Source organism: Amphiprion ocellaris, chromosome 15, assembly GCF_022539595.1.
Source record: "Amphiprion ocellaris isolate individual 3 ecotype Okinawa chromosome 15, ASM2253959v1, whole genome shotgun sequence".
NCBI lineage: Eukaryota > Metazoa > Chordata > Actinopteri > Pomacentridae > Amphiprion > Amphiprion ocellaris.
This window is the reverse complement of record NC_072780.1, coordinates 26,088,566-26,108,179: the sequence shown is the minus strand read 5'-3', so window position 1 is coordinate 26,108,179 and position 19,614 is coordinate 26,088,566. Positions and strand designations below refer to the sequence as shown.

At 38.3% G+C, this 19,614-nt stretch overlaps 1 protein-coding gene across 1 annotated transcript in view; it reads left to right on the top strand.

Annotated features, from left to right (window-relative positions):
- Positions 1-16,221, top strand: part of LOC111571909 (collagen alpha-1(XIV) chain) — a 245,817-nt gene extending 229,596 nt beyond the window's left edge. The window contains exons 41-47 of the mRNA XM_055017695.1: positions 689-760; positions 3,798-3,833; positions 4,530-4,596; positions 6,033-6,221; positions 7,037-7,114; positions 8,035-8,190; positions 13,945-16,221. Of these exons, the coding sequence (XP_054873670.1) occupies positions 689-760; positions 3,798-3,833; positions 4,530-4,596; positions 6,033-6,221; positions 7,037-7,114; positions 8,035-8,190; positions 13,945-14,237 (891 nt within the window). The 3' untranslated portion in view covers positions 14,238-16,221. The remainder of the gene's footprint in view (positions 1-688; positions 761-3,797; positions 3,834-4,529; positions 4,597-6,032; positions 6,222-7,036; positions 7,115-8,034; positions 8,191-13,944) is intronic.
- The last annotated feature ends 3,393 nt before the right edge of the window (positions 16,222-19,614 follow it).

Below are 19,614 nucleotides of genomic sequence, written 5' to 3'. Positions count from 1 at the left end.
AAATCAGCTGTTTCCAGCTACAATAGTCATTTACTACATTAACACTGTCTGACTGTATTTCTGAAGAACTTCATGTTATGTTCTTTGAATAAAATTGCTTTTCTTCCAAAAAATAAAGACATTTCTAAAACTTCTGAACGGTAGTGTATGTAGGGTGTGGTTGTGGCAGCTGCACGTACAAATTTGTTCATTTGTAAACGGGCTGCGAAAGAAACTTTTTCCATTGTGTTAATATTGTTAACCATTTCTATCTATTCCTTTTTTTGTGGGGGAATCAGGTGCCAGCCAGGGCCTGGTTATGCATTTTGTACCAGCAGATATCAGAACACCAAATAGATATTTATCGGACTTTCCTGATTGGAAATCAGCATTTCCTATGTTTGGCATCCTGATTCCCACATAGTCTCAAGCATTCAGGGTCCTCTCCTGACAAGTGTGCTTTTTGCTTTTGAGTGATGAAGAATCTAATCAAGCACTTCCATCCAAATTCTCTCCACGTATGTGAGTTGGTACACTTCCACTGAAAGTCGCAATAGCTATGCCTCCTCTTTACGTCAGTTTTTCCTGAAACAGAGCATCATTAAGAGAGAAGTTACTGCAGGAATCCTGTGTCCAGCTGCAGGGTTTGTTACTCGGTAGGATGGTGATGGAGTCTTTAGTCTAATATAGTCTGATTTTGATCCTTCAGGGGACTCCAGGAGCCCCAGGAGCCCCTGGAACAACAGGACCTCCAGGAAAACAGGGAGAACTGGGACCACCAGTGAGTCAACTTCTCTTTATTCACCGTTTTCCTGCTCAGTCTGTTTTGTCTTTTCCCTGGGTGTGTTTCCCATCATTCTTCTGCTAAAGGTGCCACAGAAATGCTACTCTCTGTGTAAATATCCAGGAGGAGGCAGGAAGTCTTGTCAGTCAGGCTTAGCAGAGCCTGTCAGGCGAACAGAGAGAGAGCAGCAAGGTGATCAGAGAGTCTGTCAGTAGGATTTACAGCTTCCTGTCCGGTCTGCAGCTCTACTTGTTTGATGCTGAAATGTCAGGCAGACTAAAATGTGTTCATGTCGACACCTGAGGGGATCATCTTCAGAAAGGAAAAGTTTCTATCTGAGCCCCAGATTTCAACAATGTAATCAAATATTGCATCCAGTCAGTGGATGTTTTACAGCATGAACAATGACAATTAATGTAATTTTCCAACTACATTTTTTCATTGTAGATGTATTGTAATTAAGCATTGGAGCACTAAACACAAAACTTCAGTTCAAAGCTGTCTTATAATTATTACTGCTGCAGGGTTTTAGACTTGATCTTAACTTTTTTAGGTTAATCTCTGTAATTATTACCACTGAAGGATTTTGACTTCATCACGTATTATACTCAGGTAAAGTAGTATTTTGTAGAGTTTTGGAGGCTTTAAATCTTTGGCAAGTAAATTATTCAGGTAAATCCACATCATAAATAACACTACTGGGTTTTAACACTAAACTTGCACCAGTAAGAATAATTTGTAATGCTAATTTTTGCTGGAAAGCAACACTGTTGTTTCAAATGTGCTATTAACTGAGACTTGACTAAACTCATTAGTCTTCTGAACTAAAAGCAGTTGTTTGTATTTTTGCTCCTGTCACAGTTTTCTTCACTGTGGGCTCATTTTTCACTGTAATATAAAGTCCTCTGTGGAAGCAGAACAACCACGGCAGAACACAGAAATGCCTTTTGTGCAGTATAGCATATTTATAATGTCAAAATTGGAAAAATCTGAAAAAAATTAAGTTGAAACTCTTTCGAGATTTTTTTTAGCTTTACAAACATTTTAGAAACCTGGAATACACAAGTACAATATTTTTGAAGTGTCCAATGGTGTTACCAGTATTGTGGGAATAAATGCAGTGACTGTACGTACTGCAGATATGTTACTACTTGCATTTTTATTTTGTTTCCATACTTGTCATATGTAAATGCAGCCTGCAATTCAGCCGAGAAGTCCCTGAATTTTTGTCACGACTGTTGGTCACAGTTGAATCATTAAGAGCTTCACTGTTGACCCACAGAGTGCAGAATTTTAGTTTTTTTGCAGCATCCAAATGATCTATTTTGGGGGGGAATTTTTAAATAGAGAAACAATTGATTTTGAGAAAGCATTACGATTTTACACTTAGATTTGGTTCATCTTCCAGAAGGAACTACGCATCATACATGATTAGTTCAAGGACTCTTGTAAAGTTGAAAGCACAATTTCTGGCTCTGACAAAAGCTGTATTCTTTTTTTTTTTTTGGATCCATCTTGACTTTTAAACCCACCTGCAGGTTTTGGGGTGTGGATGGTCAAAATGTTTTTAAGTTGCTGTCTGCCTTTACAAGTATTCCTGAGCATCGCTGGATTAATGCAGTATTGTACAAACTTGTTACGAACCTTGAAGGAACCTTGTGACATTTAGTTTTGTTGTAATATCCAAAAATCAAACACAGTGAAATGAAGAATTTTCAGTGTATCATATTAGTTTTAATTGTGATTTTACTCATGTTTTGTGTAAATGTGTGTAAAAGTTAGAATCAAGTCACCACCTGAAAAGCACAGAAATCATTTTTTGTGGAATCACAGCAGGACTTTAAAATCTGAAATGAGACTCACATATCAACAAATGGAAGCACCTGAAACCTTCTAACACCAGAGAAACTCCTGGTGAGATGCAGCATTATGTGTTTGGTTATTTCAGTTTTTTCTTTGCTTCCCTCGAGCTTCAGGTTAAAATAATGAGAGTGCAATCCGTTTGCCATATTGTTTTCCACTTCAGCAGCTTAAAACAGCTGTTAGACACCGTTTAGTTAGTGCTGACTGAGCATGTGACACTTTATCTCGGTGTGCAAGCGCTCCCTGCTTTGGCATTCATTCCTGCTGAAGTGAATCGTTCACAGAGAGTAAATCACATTTCGACAGCACCGCAGAAGAAGAAATGAGATTCTGTGGGAGGCAACACAAACTGCTGACAAACTACTTTGCATCGCTGCGATAAAATGTTGACGAGCACGTAATTACAGATGCGTGGGTGGACTGCAAGAGAGCCCTCATCAACTAATTACTGCAATGTTGTCAGTTGCAGGGTCTTAATGAGAACTTAGTGGAGAAAAATACACAACAGTTCATATTGTGGGTGACGTTTCTGTTTGCATAAAAGGTTTGTCAGGATAAATTGTGACATTCTGGGACTTTTTTTGGCCGTGTCTTGTTTCATATTTTCTCAGATTCTGTCTCTGCAGAGGAAACTATCAAACAGCTTATCCATAATGTGTTCAGTTTAATTTATAAAACACCAGTTCACAACACACTTCACACAGTGAAGTCAAGATCTTATCACAGAGAGAAATTGTGGCAACTGTGGGAAGAAAAATACACCCCTTTAACCTTCTGAGCATCAGGCATTTTGGGGCGTTTTTTGCCCGTCACATTTTTCCTCACTATAGTGCTTTTACTGCATCATTTTAGATCAACTGGAGGTTTTTCAGAGAGTTATTGGGACGTCCTGACAATAAGGTGTCATAATGTACATTGCAACTGGGTGTCTACGATTTACACCGGACATAACGAAGACAGCTCAATAATCAGGATTGCAATATTCAAAGCTACAATTGACTTATTATAGAGGTAAAGCACATAATTGGTGTCCTAAGTGAATTAAAGAGTGTGAAGGAGGACCATAAAATAAAAAAGGAATTTAAAAGGAGACAGCTTGTGTCTGCAGAGTAAAATTTTTAATGACTGTTGCTTTTTCCTCTTTTTTGTTATCATCTCTTCTCTGTTGCAGGGTCTTCCTGGAACCAAGGGGGAGAAAGGTGAAAGGGTGAGTGTCTCAAAATTTTCTTTATTATATTTGCTCCTGCTTAAAATAACTCTAAAATAACTCTACACAAATGTGTGTGTGTATATATATATATATATATATATATATATATATATATATATATATATATATATATATATATATATATATATATATATATATATATATATAGTCTATTAAATAAAAATGAAATATCTGTGAAATTCTGATACATTTAAATATGTAAGTATCTTTATGTAACAAAAATAGATTCAGTTGTCTTAAAATTTGAAATGTTGTGGATTTTAATGTTATTTGATATTAGACACATGCATTCACAGTAACATCTGTTAAATATAAAGGAAAAAATACATATATTTTAGGACTTTTCTACAGTGTAGATTTGCTTTAAATGGCACAAACTTGCAAATAATAGAGAGACCGTTGGACAACTAAAAATTAGTGGAAACAGTAGTAGCAGTAATCAGGAGGTGTAGAATGAGGTATAGTACCACTAATCAGGGCTGCTGTGGTCAAAACATCAGCAGTATGTAGGAAGAATCGCAGCTGGAGTATTGTTGGATGTTGATGCTCTGGTAGCAGCTCAGGAACCGAAAACAGCCCACAAAATGAATGATTTAAGAAACACTCAGGAAAAGTGTGTAGATAATTAAAATAGTACAAATAAACAACACTTTTGCGGTGGTGTGTCTTCAGGGTGATCTCCAGTCAACAGCGTCAGTTCAGGCCATCGCCAGGCAGGTCTGTGAGCAGCTGATCCAAAGTAAGTATTACTGTTTTTGTAGTCTCAAAGCGTTGTTTAAGGGGTAAGACTTGGTTTGCAAATGGCAGTTCTTGGAATGTCGTCAAAGTTTGGTGGAGATTGGGGAGTTTGAGTTTTTAATTATTATCTAATTACACATTTCTGAAAAGATCTACATTAATAAAATAACAATTCACTTGTGAAAATTTCATTACCTTATTTCCCTCAAGACTAGTGGTGATACACACCAAAATGTTTTGATTGCCACTGTTTAATATGATCCTCCAACTTTCCAAGGCATGGACACTGCCAGACATCTGCGAGGGCCTTTAGTGTCTAGTTTTAAGTTAGGAGTTGGAACCACTATGTTCAAGTACATCCTCAAAGCACCTCATTCCAAAATGTGTCCAAGTCTTTGCACCTGCCCCTTTCTCCTGCATTCAATAGGATGACTACAAGAACCATCTGAAGAGCTTCAGTAGAAGACAACTGGACTTCTCTTTTGTTTAGTGAAGATGTTTCTTATCAAAGACACTTCTTTAGTACTAAGTCCTTGATCTGGAGTCTTAGATATATACATATTTTCACCCCCAAATCACATGGCTAAAGGCCCAAGATGCCTCGAGGTGTGAATAGTTGTGGTACTGAAAGGGGAAGAATGACTCGAGGGGTTAATGGCAGTTAAACTGTCTGAGGAAGGATCTCAAGACTGCATTAAAAATACCTGGTTAGTGGTGTTGTAGACCCCTACAGAGAAGAAAATAACTGGTGTAACAACATTGCCATCCTGTATGTAGCTTGTGCGACAAAGACTGGTTCACCCTAAGGATATACAGCCAAACAAATGTTGTCAAGGTAGTCCAATGCAGGAGTGTACCAACCTATGTACAGGGGAGACTAAACAACTGCTCCACAAACCCATGGACCAACGTACAAGATTCAGCTATTGAGGACAAGATTTTGCAGTCCATTTGCATCAAAATGATAAGGGAGGCTCACGACAGATGGTTTGAGACCCAGATGGTTTGAGAGAGGACTGAAGGAGTGGGGGTCTACAAAACCACTTACCAGGTAGTTGTAACGCAGTCTTGATATTCCTCCCCAGACAGTTTTACCACAGTTGACACCATGATTACTGTCATGATTTGGGGATGTCCACTAGAACTAAAAAAGCCTGTTGGATGACAGGTGAAACATCTTCAAGATCAAAAAGAGAAATCCATTTGTCTTCTACTGAAACTCTCGGGATTACCATGACCCGGATGGCTGAGAATCTGCCAGGACATAGAACAACCGCCTGTCCATTTAATGTATCTAACACCTATAACCATCAATCTACCTGAGTGGTTGTAACAATTAGTTGCTCTTGTTTGGTAGTTTTTTACACATTCTAACCTCTACAGTTCCTCCAGTTGTGTTTATACTGTTGTATTTTATTGCTTTTTATCTCTTTTCAGGCCACATGGCACGCTACAACTCCATCCTGAACCAAGTACCCAGCCCACCGGTATCCATCCGCACAGTTCCAGGACCTCCCGGAGAGCCCGGCCGACAGGGATCCCCAGGTACTCAGGGAGAACAGGGACCCCCAGGACGACCTGGCTTCCCAGGACAGAATGGACAGAATGGGCAACCAGGAGAAAGAGGTAAGACAGTCGACGAGGCCAGTGCAGGAGATACACTGTAAGAAAACAGGGTTGGAGAATTAATTTAAACTCTTTTTTGGAAGGAAGACAGGATGAAGTGAATACATTTTTTAAGCCTTTGACTACATCCAGCTGTGATGAAACAATACAGAGCAGCTACACAGAGTGGAAGGAATATGTTTTCACTACTAGATGGAATTGAAAATTGTAAGGAAATTCTTGGTTGACTGACACATAGCTTTCAACCACTGGATTGGTCTCTTAAAAGAAATCTGCACCATATCTGTAGGCGAACTAAGTGGCTTCTGTTTATTGATGATCTGCCATGTTGGTTGTTGAGCTGTGATGAACAAAAAGCTGTCTGCAAACTTCACAATTGACTTTTTGGCCATCAGTTTGAACAAAATGCAGCTACACCGACGACTTCTTTGGCACAGTTTGTAGCCAACTGGTTTTGTCTCTTTGTGGTTCATTTTCCTCTCTTTCTGGTCTTTTTGTGTATCTTTCTTGCTGTTTTGTATGTTTTTGCGGTGGTTTTGTCCGAGTTTCTATTGATTTTGCATTTGTGTGTATTTATTTTGCACCTCTTTTTTCTTGGTTTGGGTCAATTTTTGGTCGATTTGCATCTCTTTGCATTCATTTAGTCATTTTGCATGTAATAGGGGTTCCCTACTGTGCCTAAGAGGTGTTTTTTTAACTTTTTGCATTAAATTGGCATCTGTTCATTTTGCATCTTTTTTTTTTTGGTTTGTTTATTTGTTTGAAGGAGACTCATTCAATAAATGCTACACTTTTAACACTGTCTCTGTGTCCAGGTCAACCAGGAGAGAAGGGTGAGAAGGGATCTCCAGGAGTCGGTGTTCAAGGACCCCGAGGACCCCCAGGACCTCCCGGTAAACTCAAGCATACCAAGATAAAAACTGCTCTTTAAGATGATTGTCATAATTTTTTAAAACTGCATTAATAATATGGTTAGCAAAGTATTAAATGTTACATTTATGCTTTCTCTTTTTCTTCATGAGGTCCCTTTTATTATACAACATATTTAAAACAACAGACACTGACTTAAAGTGCTTTCCAGTGGAAAAATAAGAAAAATTACCTAACGAGCCAAAATATTAAGCCTAGACTCTACAATATCAGCTTTATATTATGCAAATGTATTTGCTAATTTTATATATATATATATATATATATGTATGTATGTATGTATGTATGTATGTATGTATGTATGTATGTATGTATATATATATATATATATATATACATACATACATACACACACACACACACACACAATTAAGACCCCTCAATATTATTTATTTATTATGAAATGTATATATAGATCCAGACTATTTTAAATATTCTATTTATTTATTATACTAGCTGACCTGCCAAATTTTGTACTGTAAATAAATAATAAATGTAAATATTAAGATTAAGACCTTACAAAATAAAGCAATTACCTAAGAAATTCAAGTGTTAAGATTAAAAATTTTAATATTTTTAGTGTGCGAATTTAACTTACCAATTTAAATATTATTATTAAATTCTTATTTATTATACAAACTTACCTGTAATAATTTCTAGTGTTTATAAAAATGTAACTGATATATGTAAGTATTCAGGTTAAGAGCCTACAATATCCTACCCACATGTTTATTATGCAAATGAACTTGACTAATTTAAATACGATGATTAAAACCCTACAATATTATATATTTATTATAGGAACTCGTCCAAAAAATTTAAATATTAAGTTTTGAACTCAGATTTGCCCTTTTGTCCACTGAAATCTTCCTTCTCCTCGCAGGTGCCCAAGGACAAGGCCGACCTGGCAGCCAGGGTTCTACAGGTCGACCTGGGAACCCTGGCGCTCCCGGTCGGCCTGGAGTCCCTGGACCCGTCGGCCCCACCGGACCTCCGGGATACTGCGACCAGAACTCCTGTGTGGGCTACAATGTCGGAGGTGCGTAGGTTTCCCGACTGCAAACAACTAAACATTTGACTAGTAGTGACTCAGTGTTAGCAGAAAAAGAATTCACAGTCTAATGGTTAGTCTTCTATTTTATCAGCCTTCACTGTGTCTGCTGTGTAATTACAGCCACAGGTTGCAGATACTGAGACCCTTCAAGTACAACAGGCCATAAATGAACCGTTTACGCTTACATTTCTGTGCTTCTCTATGTACTGAGGTTGAACGTTGTGTTATTAGCAGGAATATCTCACTTGAAAGCCTTTAGCTTGTTTAAATGTATGAACACTGTGAATTCTTTAACCGTGCATGAGAGCATTTCACAGCTGAGTGTCTTTTGGAGTGAAGGTCATCCGGTGAAACGTTTAATTCATTTGGCTTCTTTTCATGTTGAAAAGCTGCCAGTGAGTTAAACAGGCTGCATGTCAGTGGAGTCATCCATCGACGCTCACTGTATTTGAAGGTCAAATACGAAACACCTTGAAATACAGTCACAGTTAAGATTCAGAATTCAGCTTCACTTCCAGCAGTCTGTGTGTGTGTGTGTTGTGTGTGTGTCTGTGTGTGTTCAGGTTGCATTGCTGAAACACACTAGAAAATGAATCTTCAAAGTGTGTGACTCTGAATTCAAATATCTGGAGATGCCCTGAGCTCGTTGTTGTGGACGTCATGCGATGGGAAACATCCAAACAACACGGTGTCATGAATGAAGCATGAACTCTGAGGCAAATTAGCTTCTCTGCTGATTTTGCCCTCAGAGTTGCCTCGATGCTTCTGTCTTAAAGGTTCACTTCACCCAAAACATTAAACAGAGGCTGTTAACAGGAAAAGACATGAGTTTAGCAGTTCAACGTCCAGTGAAATTTCCCCAAAAAATTGTAGCTCCACAACAACATGCAAAAATGAACGCTTTTAAACAGTTTGTAACTGTAATTCTTTAAACATTTTACTGTTATTTTACAGATATTCCTTGTTTTGTTAAATTACAGATATAACAACTACTAAAATCACAGAAAATAAGTTTAAATTCACATGTTAAATGTATTTAAAAATGAGAATAATTAGGCAAAAACTAATGTCAGCATTCAAAATCAGTACTTTTTTAAATGGTAACTTGTTCTTTCATGAGTACACTATTTTTTTTATTGTATTTAAATGATTAAAAACAGTATTTTGCAGATATTTTTCACATTTCGAAATTATTTATTATTTATGTTATTTTAGAGATGTTCCCTGTTTGGGTAAATTATGAGTAAAATTAATTTACATGTTAAATCTAAAAATAAATAAATGATATCCACATCAAAATTCTGTATGTGTTAAAATCGTGACTTTTTTTATATTCAACTGTAAACATACAATGTTTTTTACTGCATTTAAATGATTTTTTTAAATAATTATTATCATTACTTTTAAAAACTGTGAAAATTAAAATCACAGAAAATAAGTATATTTTACTTTTTAACATGAAAAATCAGACCAAAAGTGTAAATAATGTCCACGTTAAAAATCTGTACTTTTTAAATAGAAACTTGTCCTTTTACTTTTGACGATAATTATGATTTGTGCTGTATTTACATTTTTTTTAAAAACTCAACATTATTTTACAGATATTTGCCATTAATTGAAAGCAAAAATATGCAAAATAAGGATTGAAAAATGGTAATTTTAAAACTGTTCTTTTACAGATTTTTCTGTTTTGTTAAATTACAGTTATCTTTTATGTGCACAGAATTTATAATATTAATTTGCATGTTTAAAAAAATGACAAAATTGTCGGTTTTAATTAATACATTAGTTAATAGGCATAATTATGCGGCACTCTGCTCTAAATGTTCAGAAAGTGGAATTTGTGGTTGTGATTTTTATTCCCTTCATTGCAGAGAGCTTCATGGTTGGTCACAGTAATGAAGTGACTCTGGTAAAGCTGTCTCAAATACCGTTTTTTAGGCTCTGAAGCGTCAATCGATTGTAAATATTGAACGCTTTGGAAGAGCATCGCTCAGCAAACCAAGAAAAAATAAAGTAACTTTTTTCAGCCAGATGTTATGTTGACTGGGGTTTCATTTGTTTATAGACATAATAGACATTTATGTTCATCAAATGGTCCAAAATTATAGGAAAATGCACATATTTATGTCAAACAAGACAAAATAGACTCACTGTCTTTACTTCAGCAAATAGATCATTCTCACTCAAACAGCCCATTCTGAGCCAGAATAAAACCCCTGCTGCTTCAGAATGGCAGTCAGATGTGGTTTTATATGACCTGAGAGCTTAGCTGGTTGCCCAGAATCACATCTGACTGGATTATTTTACGCTTACAAGTGCAGAAATAATTACCAAGTAATATTAAATAAGTCTGGCAGCATATCAAAAGATGACAAGACAGTTTACACAGAGACAAAAGATTAACCCTTTTAAAACCACAGAGATCACCTGTGACACAGGTGCACGTGTATTTCAAATTACTGTAACTCCTCGCTACTTCGTGCAATTTTAATCATTCAAACTGCCCCTGAAAGCTGCGAAACGGGGCTTTCTGGTGCTATTACGTGCATTACGGTAATGACTGAGTGCCGTGTGGGGAGAGGGAGGAAATGAGTGGAAATGAGGAAATGAGAAAATGAGTTTTATTGTGCTAAAAGGGTTAAAACCTGCAAAATATATCATCTCTATTTCATTGGGGCTCTCAGATGTGTTGAGCAGACTAGATTACATTTCCCTCCGCTGTGCTGGAGTGGAGGAAAAAAGATCTCCAACACAATTACCTGAAAACTTCAGCTAATAAAATGTGAGACCATAAAAAAAAAACGGGTGAAGCAATCCTTTAAGCGCTGCCTTCCTTCATGATGGTTCCCTGCACACATCAGTAACCAAATCACAGCTGAACTCTGCATCTTAACGTGTTTGAGCCGGTATTAAATCACTCTGTGTGGAGAGTGTGGGTTTAATCACTGACTGCAAAGATGCTCCTCGGGGGGGTTTTCTGATACATATATCACTAATTAAATACACCGCTTGGCATAAATGCTACAAATTACTTTTCGAAAATCTCATGAAACTTGCAGGTGATGAATCGATGCTGCAGGCTGCTGTTTCGTGCTAATTTGCTCGTCGAGCCCCCGAATGCTTCAATCAGTGTTTTCTCTGCCTTTTACAGGCAAAGCCTCATGGGAAATTATAGCCTAACAGCTTTACAGAAACTGCAACAGAATTCACCACATGCATCCAGAGCATTTTGTGTTAACAGAAATTAACTGATTTTAACTGTGGCCACATACAGAGCTAAAGGAAACCCTGCAGGAGCATCTTTAGCTAGTAAATGCATGACTGTGTTGATCTCTGAAGTGTGTTGAGGTTAAAGGTGGCACCGCAGCATAAGCGGCGCTGTTCAGCTCGCAGCCTACAGGGTCGATATGTGAGTAACGTCTGCATGTTGTAATCTTCCCTCTGTCTCTGTCTCTGTCTGTGTCTGTCTGTCTGTCCATCACCGCCTCGTTTCACTGCTTCTCATAACCATCAGCACAGCATTTCAGTGACTACTGAGCCACATTCACAGATAAGCAACGCCAGCAGAGGTCGGTGGAGGTGGTGTCAATGCATCAGCTCTCACCACTTATCAATATAATGTTTCAATCAGAGAGCTGCCAAAAAATTAACCTGCAGTTATTTTGAATCATTGCTTTAGTGAGTATTTAATGCTTAGATGCATTACTGGGTCGTTTTCTTGCAATATCTTTGTCATGAAAAGTTTTTATCATTTCATTCTCCAGCTATTCCTCAAAAAACATCTTTTTGATGTCATTCCATTTAAATTTTTAACTTACCTTTTATACTTTTAAAGAAATTGTGATATTTGTATTACTACCCCAAGCTCTTTATCACTGATAATATCATATAAGAGGTGATGGAGAGCAGCAACAGCTAGAGGAAAAGAGTGGAAAAATGTCAACAAAATGGACGTTGACATTCTCTATTGCTGCTCTGTGTAATATTCTTCTTTTTCAATTATCAAAATGTTATAACGTGAAAAAATAATCATATTTTAAATGTGAAATCATTCTTGTGTGGACAAAAATATAAGAAAAAAAAACAATTAATACAAATTATTATTCTTAACCAAAATGACAACAATGGCATAAAAACACATTGATTCTTATACTGGTCATTTTTGAATGTAGGGTCCAGTCGCTTGTGCATCTAAGGGTTAAAGCAAAAATGCCAAATGTGTCCTGACTCCAGCCTCTAAAATGTGTGTATTTGCGAGTGAGCTGATTATCTTCAGGTTTTAGACAATTGATCAAACAAGAATTTTGATCATTTTTCGAGATTTTATACAGAAAATAAGTTGATTAATCAAAAGTTAATGTCCTGGATTGTTGATAATGAAAAAAATTGCTAACTGGATTAGTAGTTATCTCAAAGTTAGCAAGAGGTTTGCCAGGACTGAATGTAAGATAAGGTGGCGCCGAGGTGAAATGGTGAATGAAAGGTACGATCAGAAAGTTCCAAGACTGCATCTATAAAGAGCACAGCCTTATCAGATTTAAATTTGGCAGCCATTCCTTTTAAAGTAGTGTCCTTGTGCAACCATGCACAGCTCCCAGTCCTTCTCCACTTCAGTAAACATGCCAAGCACCATCTGCATTGAATCTCAGAAACTGCGTCAAAAAAAGTAATGCTCCAATATGGGTTTAATTTTTGAGGAAGATGAAGAAGTCACAGGGAGACAAATGACAAATTCACCATGTACAACCACATACATGTAGATGAAAACAACAAACATGCTCCTGACTTGACACACCTTCTCTCTTTTTTTGGAGGCTGCAGTTCTTCACTGAAGACTGCTGTTACATGCATGTGACTGTGATGTGCTTTGCTCAACAGGATAAAAACTTGAAACTTTTTGATCGCATCTTATATGTTAAAGCAACAGGGAAACAGGTCTTATTCAGTCATAATATTCTTATCTCAATCTAAATTTGCCCTTTGCACAGATTCGATCAGCTACAGAGCAGTGCTAATTTCAGAGAAAGAATTCAACCCTCTGAATCCCAGCATACAATCATGTTATCTTTATAAAAAAATGGCAAAACTTGAGTACACTTGTACTTGTACTGACACGATCATCCTTTCCTCACTTTCTCTTCTAGATTACAATCATCTGGTTCCTCTTTTTTAATCCACAGGCTTTACTGATTTAATACAGTGATTCCCGTAACACAAATGAAAAAAATGAAGAAAAAAAACCGTGTAGAGGCCCTAAACGCTTATCTGCACGACAACTTTAGATATCATTTTTGCACGTTTTTACTGTTAATTATCAAGAAACCTTTCATTTTAAAGATACCACTTGAAAACATTGAGTTGTGACAGGTTGAATGTCAGCTAATAGATAACAAATCTAATATCTGCCTGCTAAAACTCAGACATTTGCACATTAAACTCAATTATTGTTGCTGATTCTAACTTTTAATTTATCCCAAACTTTCCTGTAACTGCTTTTTTGTCAGTCCGCAACCTTGGTAACCCTGCCCTGGTAACCCTTGCTAACCCTTGTCCCTCTGTGTCTCTCACTCCTTCCAACCCCTCTTCCTGCTAACCCAATCGAAACCCAACAAATCGCTCCAAAACATTGCTTCCTGTGGTGGCGGTGGGCGTTCATCTTTGTTTTGGGCTTTCACTGACTCTGCCTATGTGACTGGGTGCTGGTTGGCTGGTGGCCTGGTTGGTCGGCAAACGCAGAAGGCGAGGATGTCACTGACGGCGGCGCTATCCCCGCAGTCCAACTGCCGTCCAACGTCTTCCAGAACTACGGCGAGGTTGAGGAAGACGACCCATACCGCTACTACCAGCCCAATTACCCGGCGCCTCGCCCCGTGTCGCCCGACGACCCCGCACTCGCCCTCGATAACGTCGAGCTGCGGTCCCCCGGCGTCCACCGCAGCTCCCGGAGCGTGAACATGAAGGCCGAGGAAACTGTGTTGGAGAGGAGACTAAAGAGAGAAGCCAAGATACTGCCAGGACTAACTAATTGAGAGCAAGTGATTGGAGGACGGAGGGCTGCTCACTGTTTCTGATTGGGCGGCTTGGAGGAGTTATGGACTAATCAACAAGTGCCTGATGTAGAGGATTTCTTATGGACATTGTAGAGGGGACGGGATGGGGTAATCAGGTTGGGACTATTTTAACTCATCTATGCTATTGAATTAACTTCAAGAAAACAGTTTTATGTTGTTTTATTGTTTTTGTCTCAGTCAAGTGTAGGCAACTTTCCATTGCAGGAACTCTGGGCTGCCGCAGTTCATTCCAACATTTATTGGATTGGATTTTTGAATCTTTCTGGTCCATTTCAGTGTAGGATCCAACAGCTTTCAGCCAAGATGTTAATTCAGAGTGCACCAAAACAACAACAAAAAAATCTACTGGATTTAACTACAGTTCATATGTAATAGTATGTTGTTGATGGGGATGTTTGAAGCTCTTCATCAAAACATCAATAAAATAATCAACGTTGAGACCTACACAGCATTGTTTCGGTGTCTCTTAGAAGCAACTACCCGAGAGTAGGTACTTTCTTTTTTGCCAAAAATAGCCCTGCAGAGGTTCTACAGGTTCTTGTAGTCAGAACAACCAGAAAGGTTCTGGCCAAGTTCCTGCAGCAGAAAGCAGAACCGAACTGTTTAAAATTTGTGGTCTGTTGAAAGTTTATCCTGTTCCTGTGGTCAGATTTCTGAAACAAGTCATTCTTTGGAGAAATGTGCTGTTTTCAGGTTCTAGTTCCTGTTTGGTATCAGTTTCTTATCTGGTTGGTTAAGTGCCTCCTCAGGGTCGACCGAGTACCACCACCTCCTTGTTACCTAAACTTGTCCATGAAGGTTCCATGGAGAACTCATGAGCATCATTTATCTTTGAAGGCCTTCTTCTCTGTTGGAAGGTTTCAATTCAATCTATTACTTTTACAATTGCTCAATTATAAAAGCTACATTGTTTTTTTTTAATCTATCTAATCTGTTATGCATTGTTCCTGTTTTACATCAGGGTTGTGTGATTATTACCTCCGGTTCCTTGTTTTAACAGCTCTGCAACTAGACAGTTTCTAGCTTCAGAACAATTATTTATGTAAAATTTTGCATGTTTTTTTTTTTAAATTTACGACGTGATGTACCTTTTTTGTTTTTGTTTTTTATCTCACAGTCATAAATTTAAAGTTTATTTTGTTTCTTCTTCAGACTTTCAGTTATTGCTACAGTGTTAAACTCCAACTGACATTGCTCAGTGTTTGAGAAGACTGATAAAGAAAAAAAGTTGTAAAAACAATAATAGTTTTCTGTTAGAAAAAGATTATATTTCCATATAAATGTGCGTTGGTTCTGCTGGTGGAATCTGTCAATCTCATGGTGAACGATTCGTGTAAGTCAGTGGGGCAGAAATTTCACAAAGATTTGTTGAGACAATTGAGTTCTATTTTGAAGACAGAGAGATGTTTCCCACTCTGTGCGCTTTATTAATATTTGATTTCTTTCTGTTTTTTGAATTTTGACTCCAACACCTCCTGCCTCCTCTTCATCATTAAGATATTTGGAGAGGAAATTGATGCCATCTGTTTCAGGACGAAACGCTCTGATTTTTCTTATTTGATGCAGGAACCAGAGACTGTTTCAGTAACAGAAACACAACAGCTCGCTCTGTTTGAGGTTACAGTGATTTTAAATTCATTTGTGTTTGATTTCTTTTAAAATTGTTTAACTGCTGAAGATCCGTCATATGAAAATAAGTCTAGGTGCATTTTTTCATCCATGTATGTGACATTTTCTCCTTTGCAGTGAATTCATTTGGCTAAAATTTAAGCACACTTTCAACTTTTCCAAATATCATCTCAGTCCTGTGTTTCTGAGGCCTTCAGGTCAGCAGTTCCCTCTATGCCTCTGACCAGGATGTTACAAAATAAAATCAAGGAAGTAATTTATTTTTTACTTGGTATTGATTTTCTCAGAACAATAAAACAGAAGTACAACCGTTGCTGTTGTCTGTCTCTCTGTGTTTAGACTGTTTGGTAAATGTGTTGCTGCTTCTCAGCAGGTCATGTGACTAAACTCTGAGGTGTTATTACGGTCGATCTGAGCAGGAAGCTGAAACCTTCAGATGCTGCAAACTGCGAGAAGCTGACTGGAAACCAGCAGGTGAGCTGGAGCACCAAATTCAGAATAACACCTCTGTTTTCAGCTCCCATAAGCCAATCTTCAGACCAGGATATAAATACAGTACAGCCACAATTACAATGCATTTACTAGGGAGGTCTTGATCAGATTGTGTCTGCGCCTGATCCAATCTGAGCTACTTAATATTTAATGTCTGCTGTTACCAAGCCACAGTCTGATCTAATTTTCCAAGATAGTACACTTTAAATAAAATTTGCTTGACAACTGAATACCTCTGCAGTTAATTAGAAAATATATAAAATGTATCTCTGCATCCAAGCTTTTCCTTAATTTTATGTGCATGATCTCAAACTTTGTTGTAAAGCTCCAGTAGGACTCTGTCTGAAATGTAGTGTGAAGAGGGTAGGCTGTACTGTGACTCCACAAGCTCCAAAACACATCAAAAACCTATATTCTCCTACATGCATGTCAGAACATGCATGGTACAGTTAGCTGTAGTACCTAGTTGCACCACTAGGTAAAGCCTCTGACTCTTTAATAATATAAGGAGCTGGCACTTGAACTATGAGCGGTTTCATTTTTGCAAGCCGAAGGCATTGTAGTTTAGCTAGCAAGGGGCACCATCAAAGAGGCTTATGTGCTACTTAATGTTCTCTGCTGTTGTATTTTATGCAAAGTGTAAAGCCACAATTTGTGCTAACTCTTTCTGACAATTGTGTGACAGTGGACGTAAACAAAGGATTGGACTTAGATTTGTGCTAATATCAATAAGTAAAAAATCTGTATTACCACTAAATCGTACAACAATGCTGTGATCAGCCCTAATCCCGATTAATGACCAGCAGAAAGAAAATTGCTGGACTGTGCCACTTGAATACCTCTCCTGATCCAAGAGGTTGATTTAACACATTTTAACATACATACCCTTAACATCTGAATCGGGAGGGCCATATACTTGACTTAATCCTGTCCCATGGCTTGGATATGTGTATAAATGAAATATCAGAAACCACCGTTTCCGACCACTTCCCCGTGTTGTTCACGGTTACGCTTCCATGCCCGCTCCAGTCTCGCGCTCACGCGCGACCTCGGCGCGTAATCAGCCCTTCCACCGCGGCACAATTCTCAGCCGTCTTTCTTAATTCGGGCTTAGTAGACTTCCCTTTGGAGTGTGTTGAGGACTTATACAGTCGTTTTGAATTGATCTGTTTAAATATCTTGGACTCTATTGCTCCTCTGCGCGTCAGGAACCCCAAACGCGACAGTGAACCTTGGTTAAACGAGACCACGCGCGCCCTCAGGCGTCAGTGTAGGCGTGCTGAAAGACAATGGAAAAAGGACGGTCTACTTGTTTCCTTACAGGCTCTGAGACGCTCTTATGCAACATATCAGCTGGCTGTCAAGACGGCCAAATCGCATTATATGTCAAACATTGTTTCATGTAACAGCCACAAACCTCATGTGCTTTTTAATATGCTGAACAGCATTATTAACCCCCGGGTTAGTGGCATTACTGCCTCTTCTACCACTTTGTCTGAAACATTTCTAAAGTTTTTTGTTGATAAGGTTGCTGCTGTAAGGTCATCTGTGTCATTGCCTTCTCATCCTGTTTCTGCTGTTAGCTCTACCTGTTCTGTGTTTTTGGAAGCATTTGAGCCTGTAACTCTAAGTGAGTTGACACAGGTAGTTAAAGGTCTGAGACCCTCCTTTTGCCCTACTGATTGTGTACCCCCAAAATTGTTGAAAGAGGTTTTTGATTTTGTTGGGCCAGTTGTTTTGTCCTTGATCAATATGTCACTGGCCTCTGGGTGTGTCCCATCTGTTTTTAAACATGCCATAGTGCAGCCTCTTCTTAAAAAGCATAACCTGGATCCAAATGAATTAGCAAACTACAGGCCAATATCTAAGCTTCCTTTCCTGTCAAAAGTTTTAGAGAAGGTGGTTTATGACCAGTTACAGTCCCACTTGGCTTGTAATGATCTCTATGAAAAATTCCAGTCCGGTTTTAAACAAAAACATAGCACAGAAACAGCACTGTTGCGTGTTTTTAATGACCTTCTTTTAACAGTGGATAGTGGAAACTCTGCTGCTCTATTGCTTTTAGACATGTCCTCAGCCTTCGACACAGTAGATCATAGAGTGTTACTGTCCCGTCTGGAATCTATTATTGGTATTAAGGGTCCAGCACTAGAGTGGTTCCATTCATATTTATTGAACAGATCATTTTCTGTTCACATTGGTCCCCACCAGTCCAAATCTGCTCCTCTCAGCAGTGGTGTGCCTCAGGGTTCCATTTTGGGCCCGATTTTATTTGCTATTTATTTGCTGCCCCTGGGATCTATTTTAAGGAGGTACAACATTTCATTTCATTGTTTTGCAGATGATTTACAAATATATGTCCCATTGAGACCAAACTCTACATCCATTGAATCTCTGCAAAATTGTCTGAGAGAAATGAAGGATTGGTTGGCTCTAAATTCCCTGTGCCTAAATCAACAAAAAACTGAAATTGTTGTTTTTGGTGACTTGTCTCTTCTAGAGGGTGTGGATAGTGCACTTGGTCCTTTGTCCTCTTTCAGTAGACCATTTGTGAAAGATCTTGGTGTGTACTTAGATTCTGGCTTTACTCTGGAAAAACAGATCAATGCCGTAGTCAAAAACAGTTTTTTTCAGCTACGTCTGCTTGCGAAAGTCAAATCATACTTGCCTCCAAGAGACTTTGAGAGAGTGATGCACATGTTTATTACAGTACGCTTGGACTACTGTAATTCTCTTTATGTTGGTTTGGGCCAAGCCTCAATTCACAGGCTACAGATGGTCCAAAACGCTGCTGCCCGTTTACTGACTGGAACCAAACGGTACCAACACATCACTCCAGTCTTGTCATCGTTGCACTGGCTCCCAGTTCGCCAGAGAATTGATTTTAAAATTGCTCTCATGGTTTTCAAATGTCTAAATGGCCTGGCGCCTTCTTATTTGTGTGACCTACTGTCCATTCGTAAACCTGCGAGAACTCTGAGGTCCTCATCCCAGCTACTCTTGGATGTTCCCAGGACCAAATTTAAGAAAAGCAGAGGTCAGCGAGCCTTTTCTTTTGTCGGTCCCACTCTGTGGAATAGTTTACCTCCACATGTCAGAGCTGCTGAGTCACTTGAGCACTTTAAATCTCTTGTTAAGACGCACCTTTTCTCCCTGGCTTTTTAATCATCAGATGTGCTGAATATGTTATTTTATTTGCATAGTATAATTTATG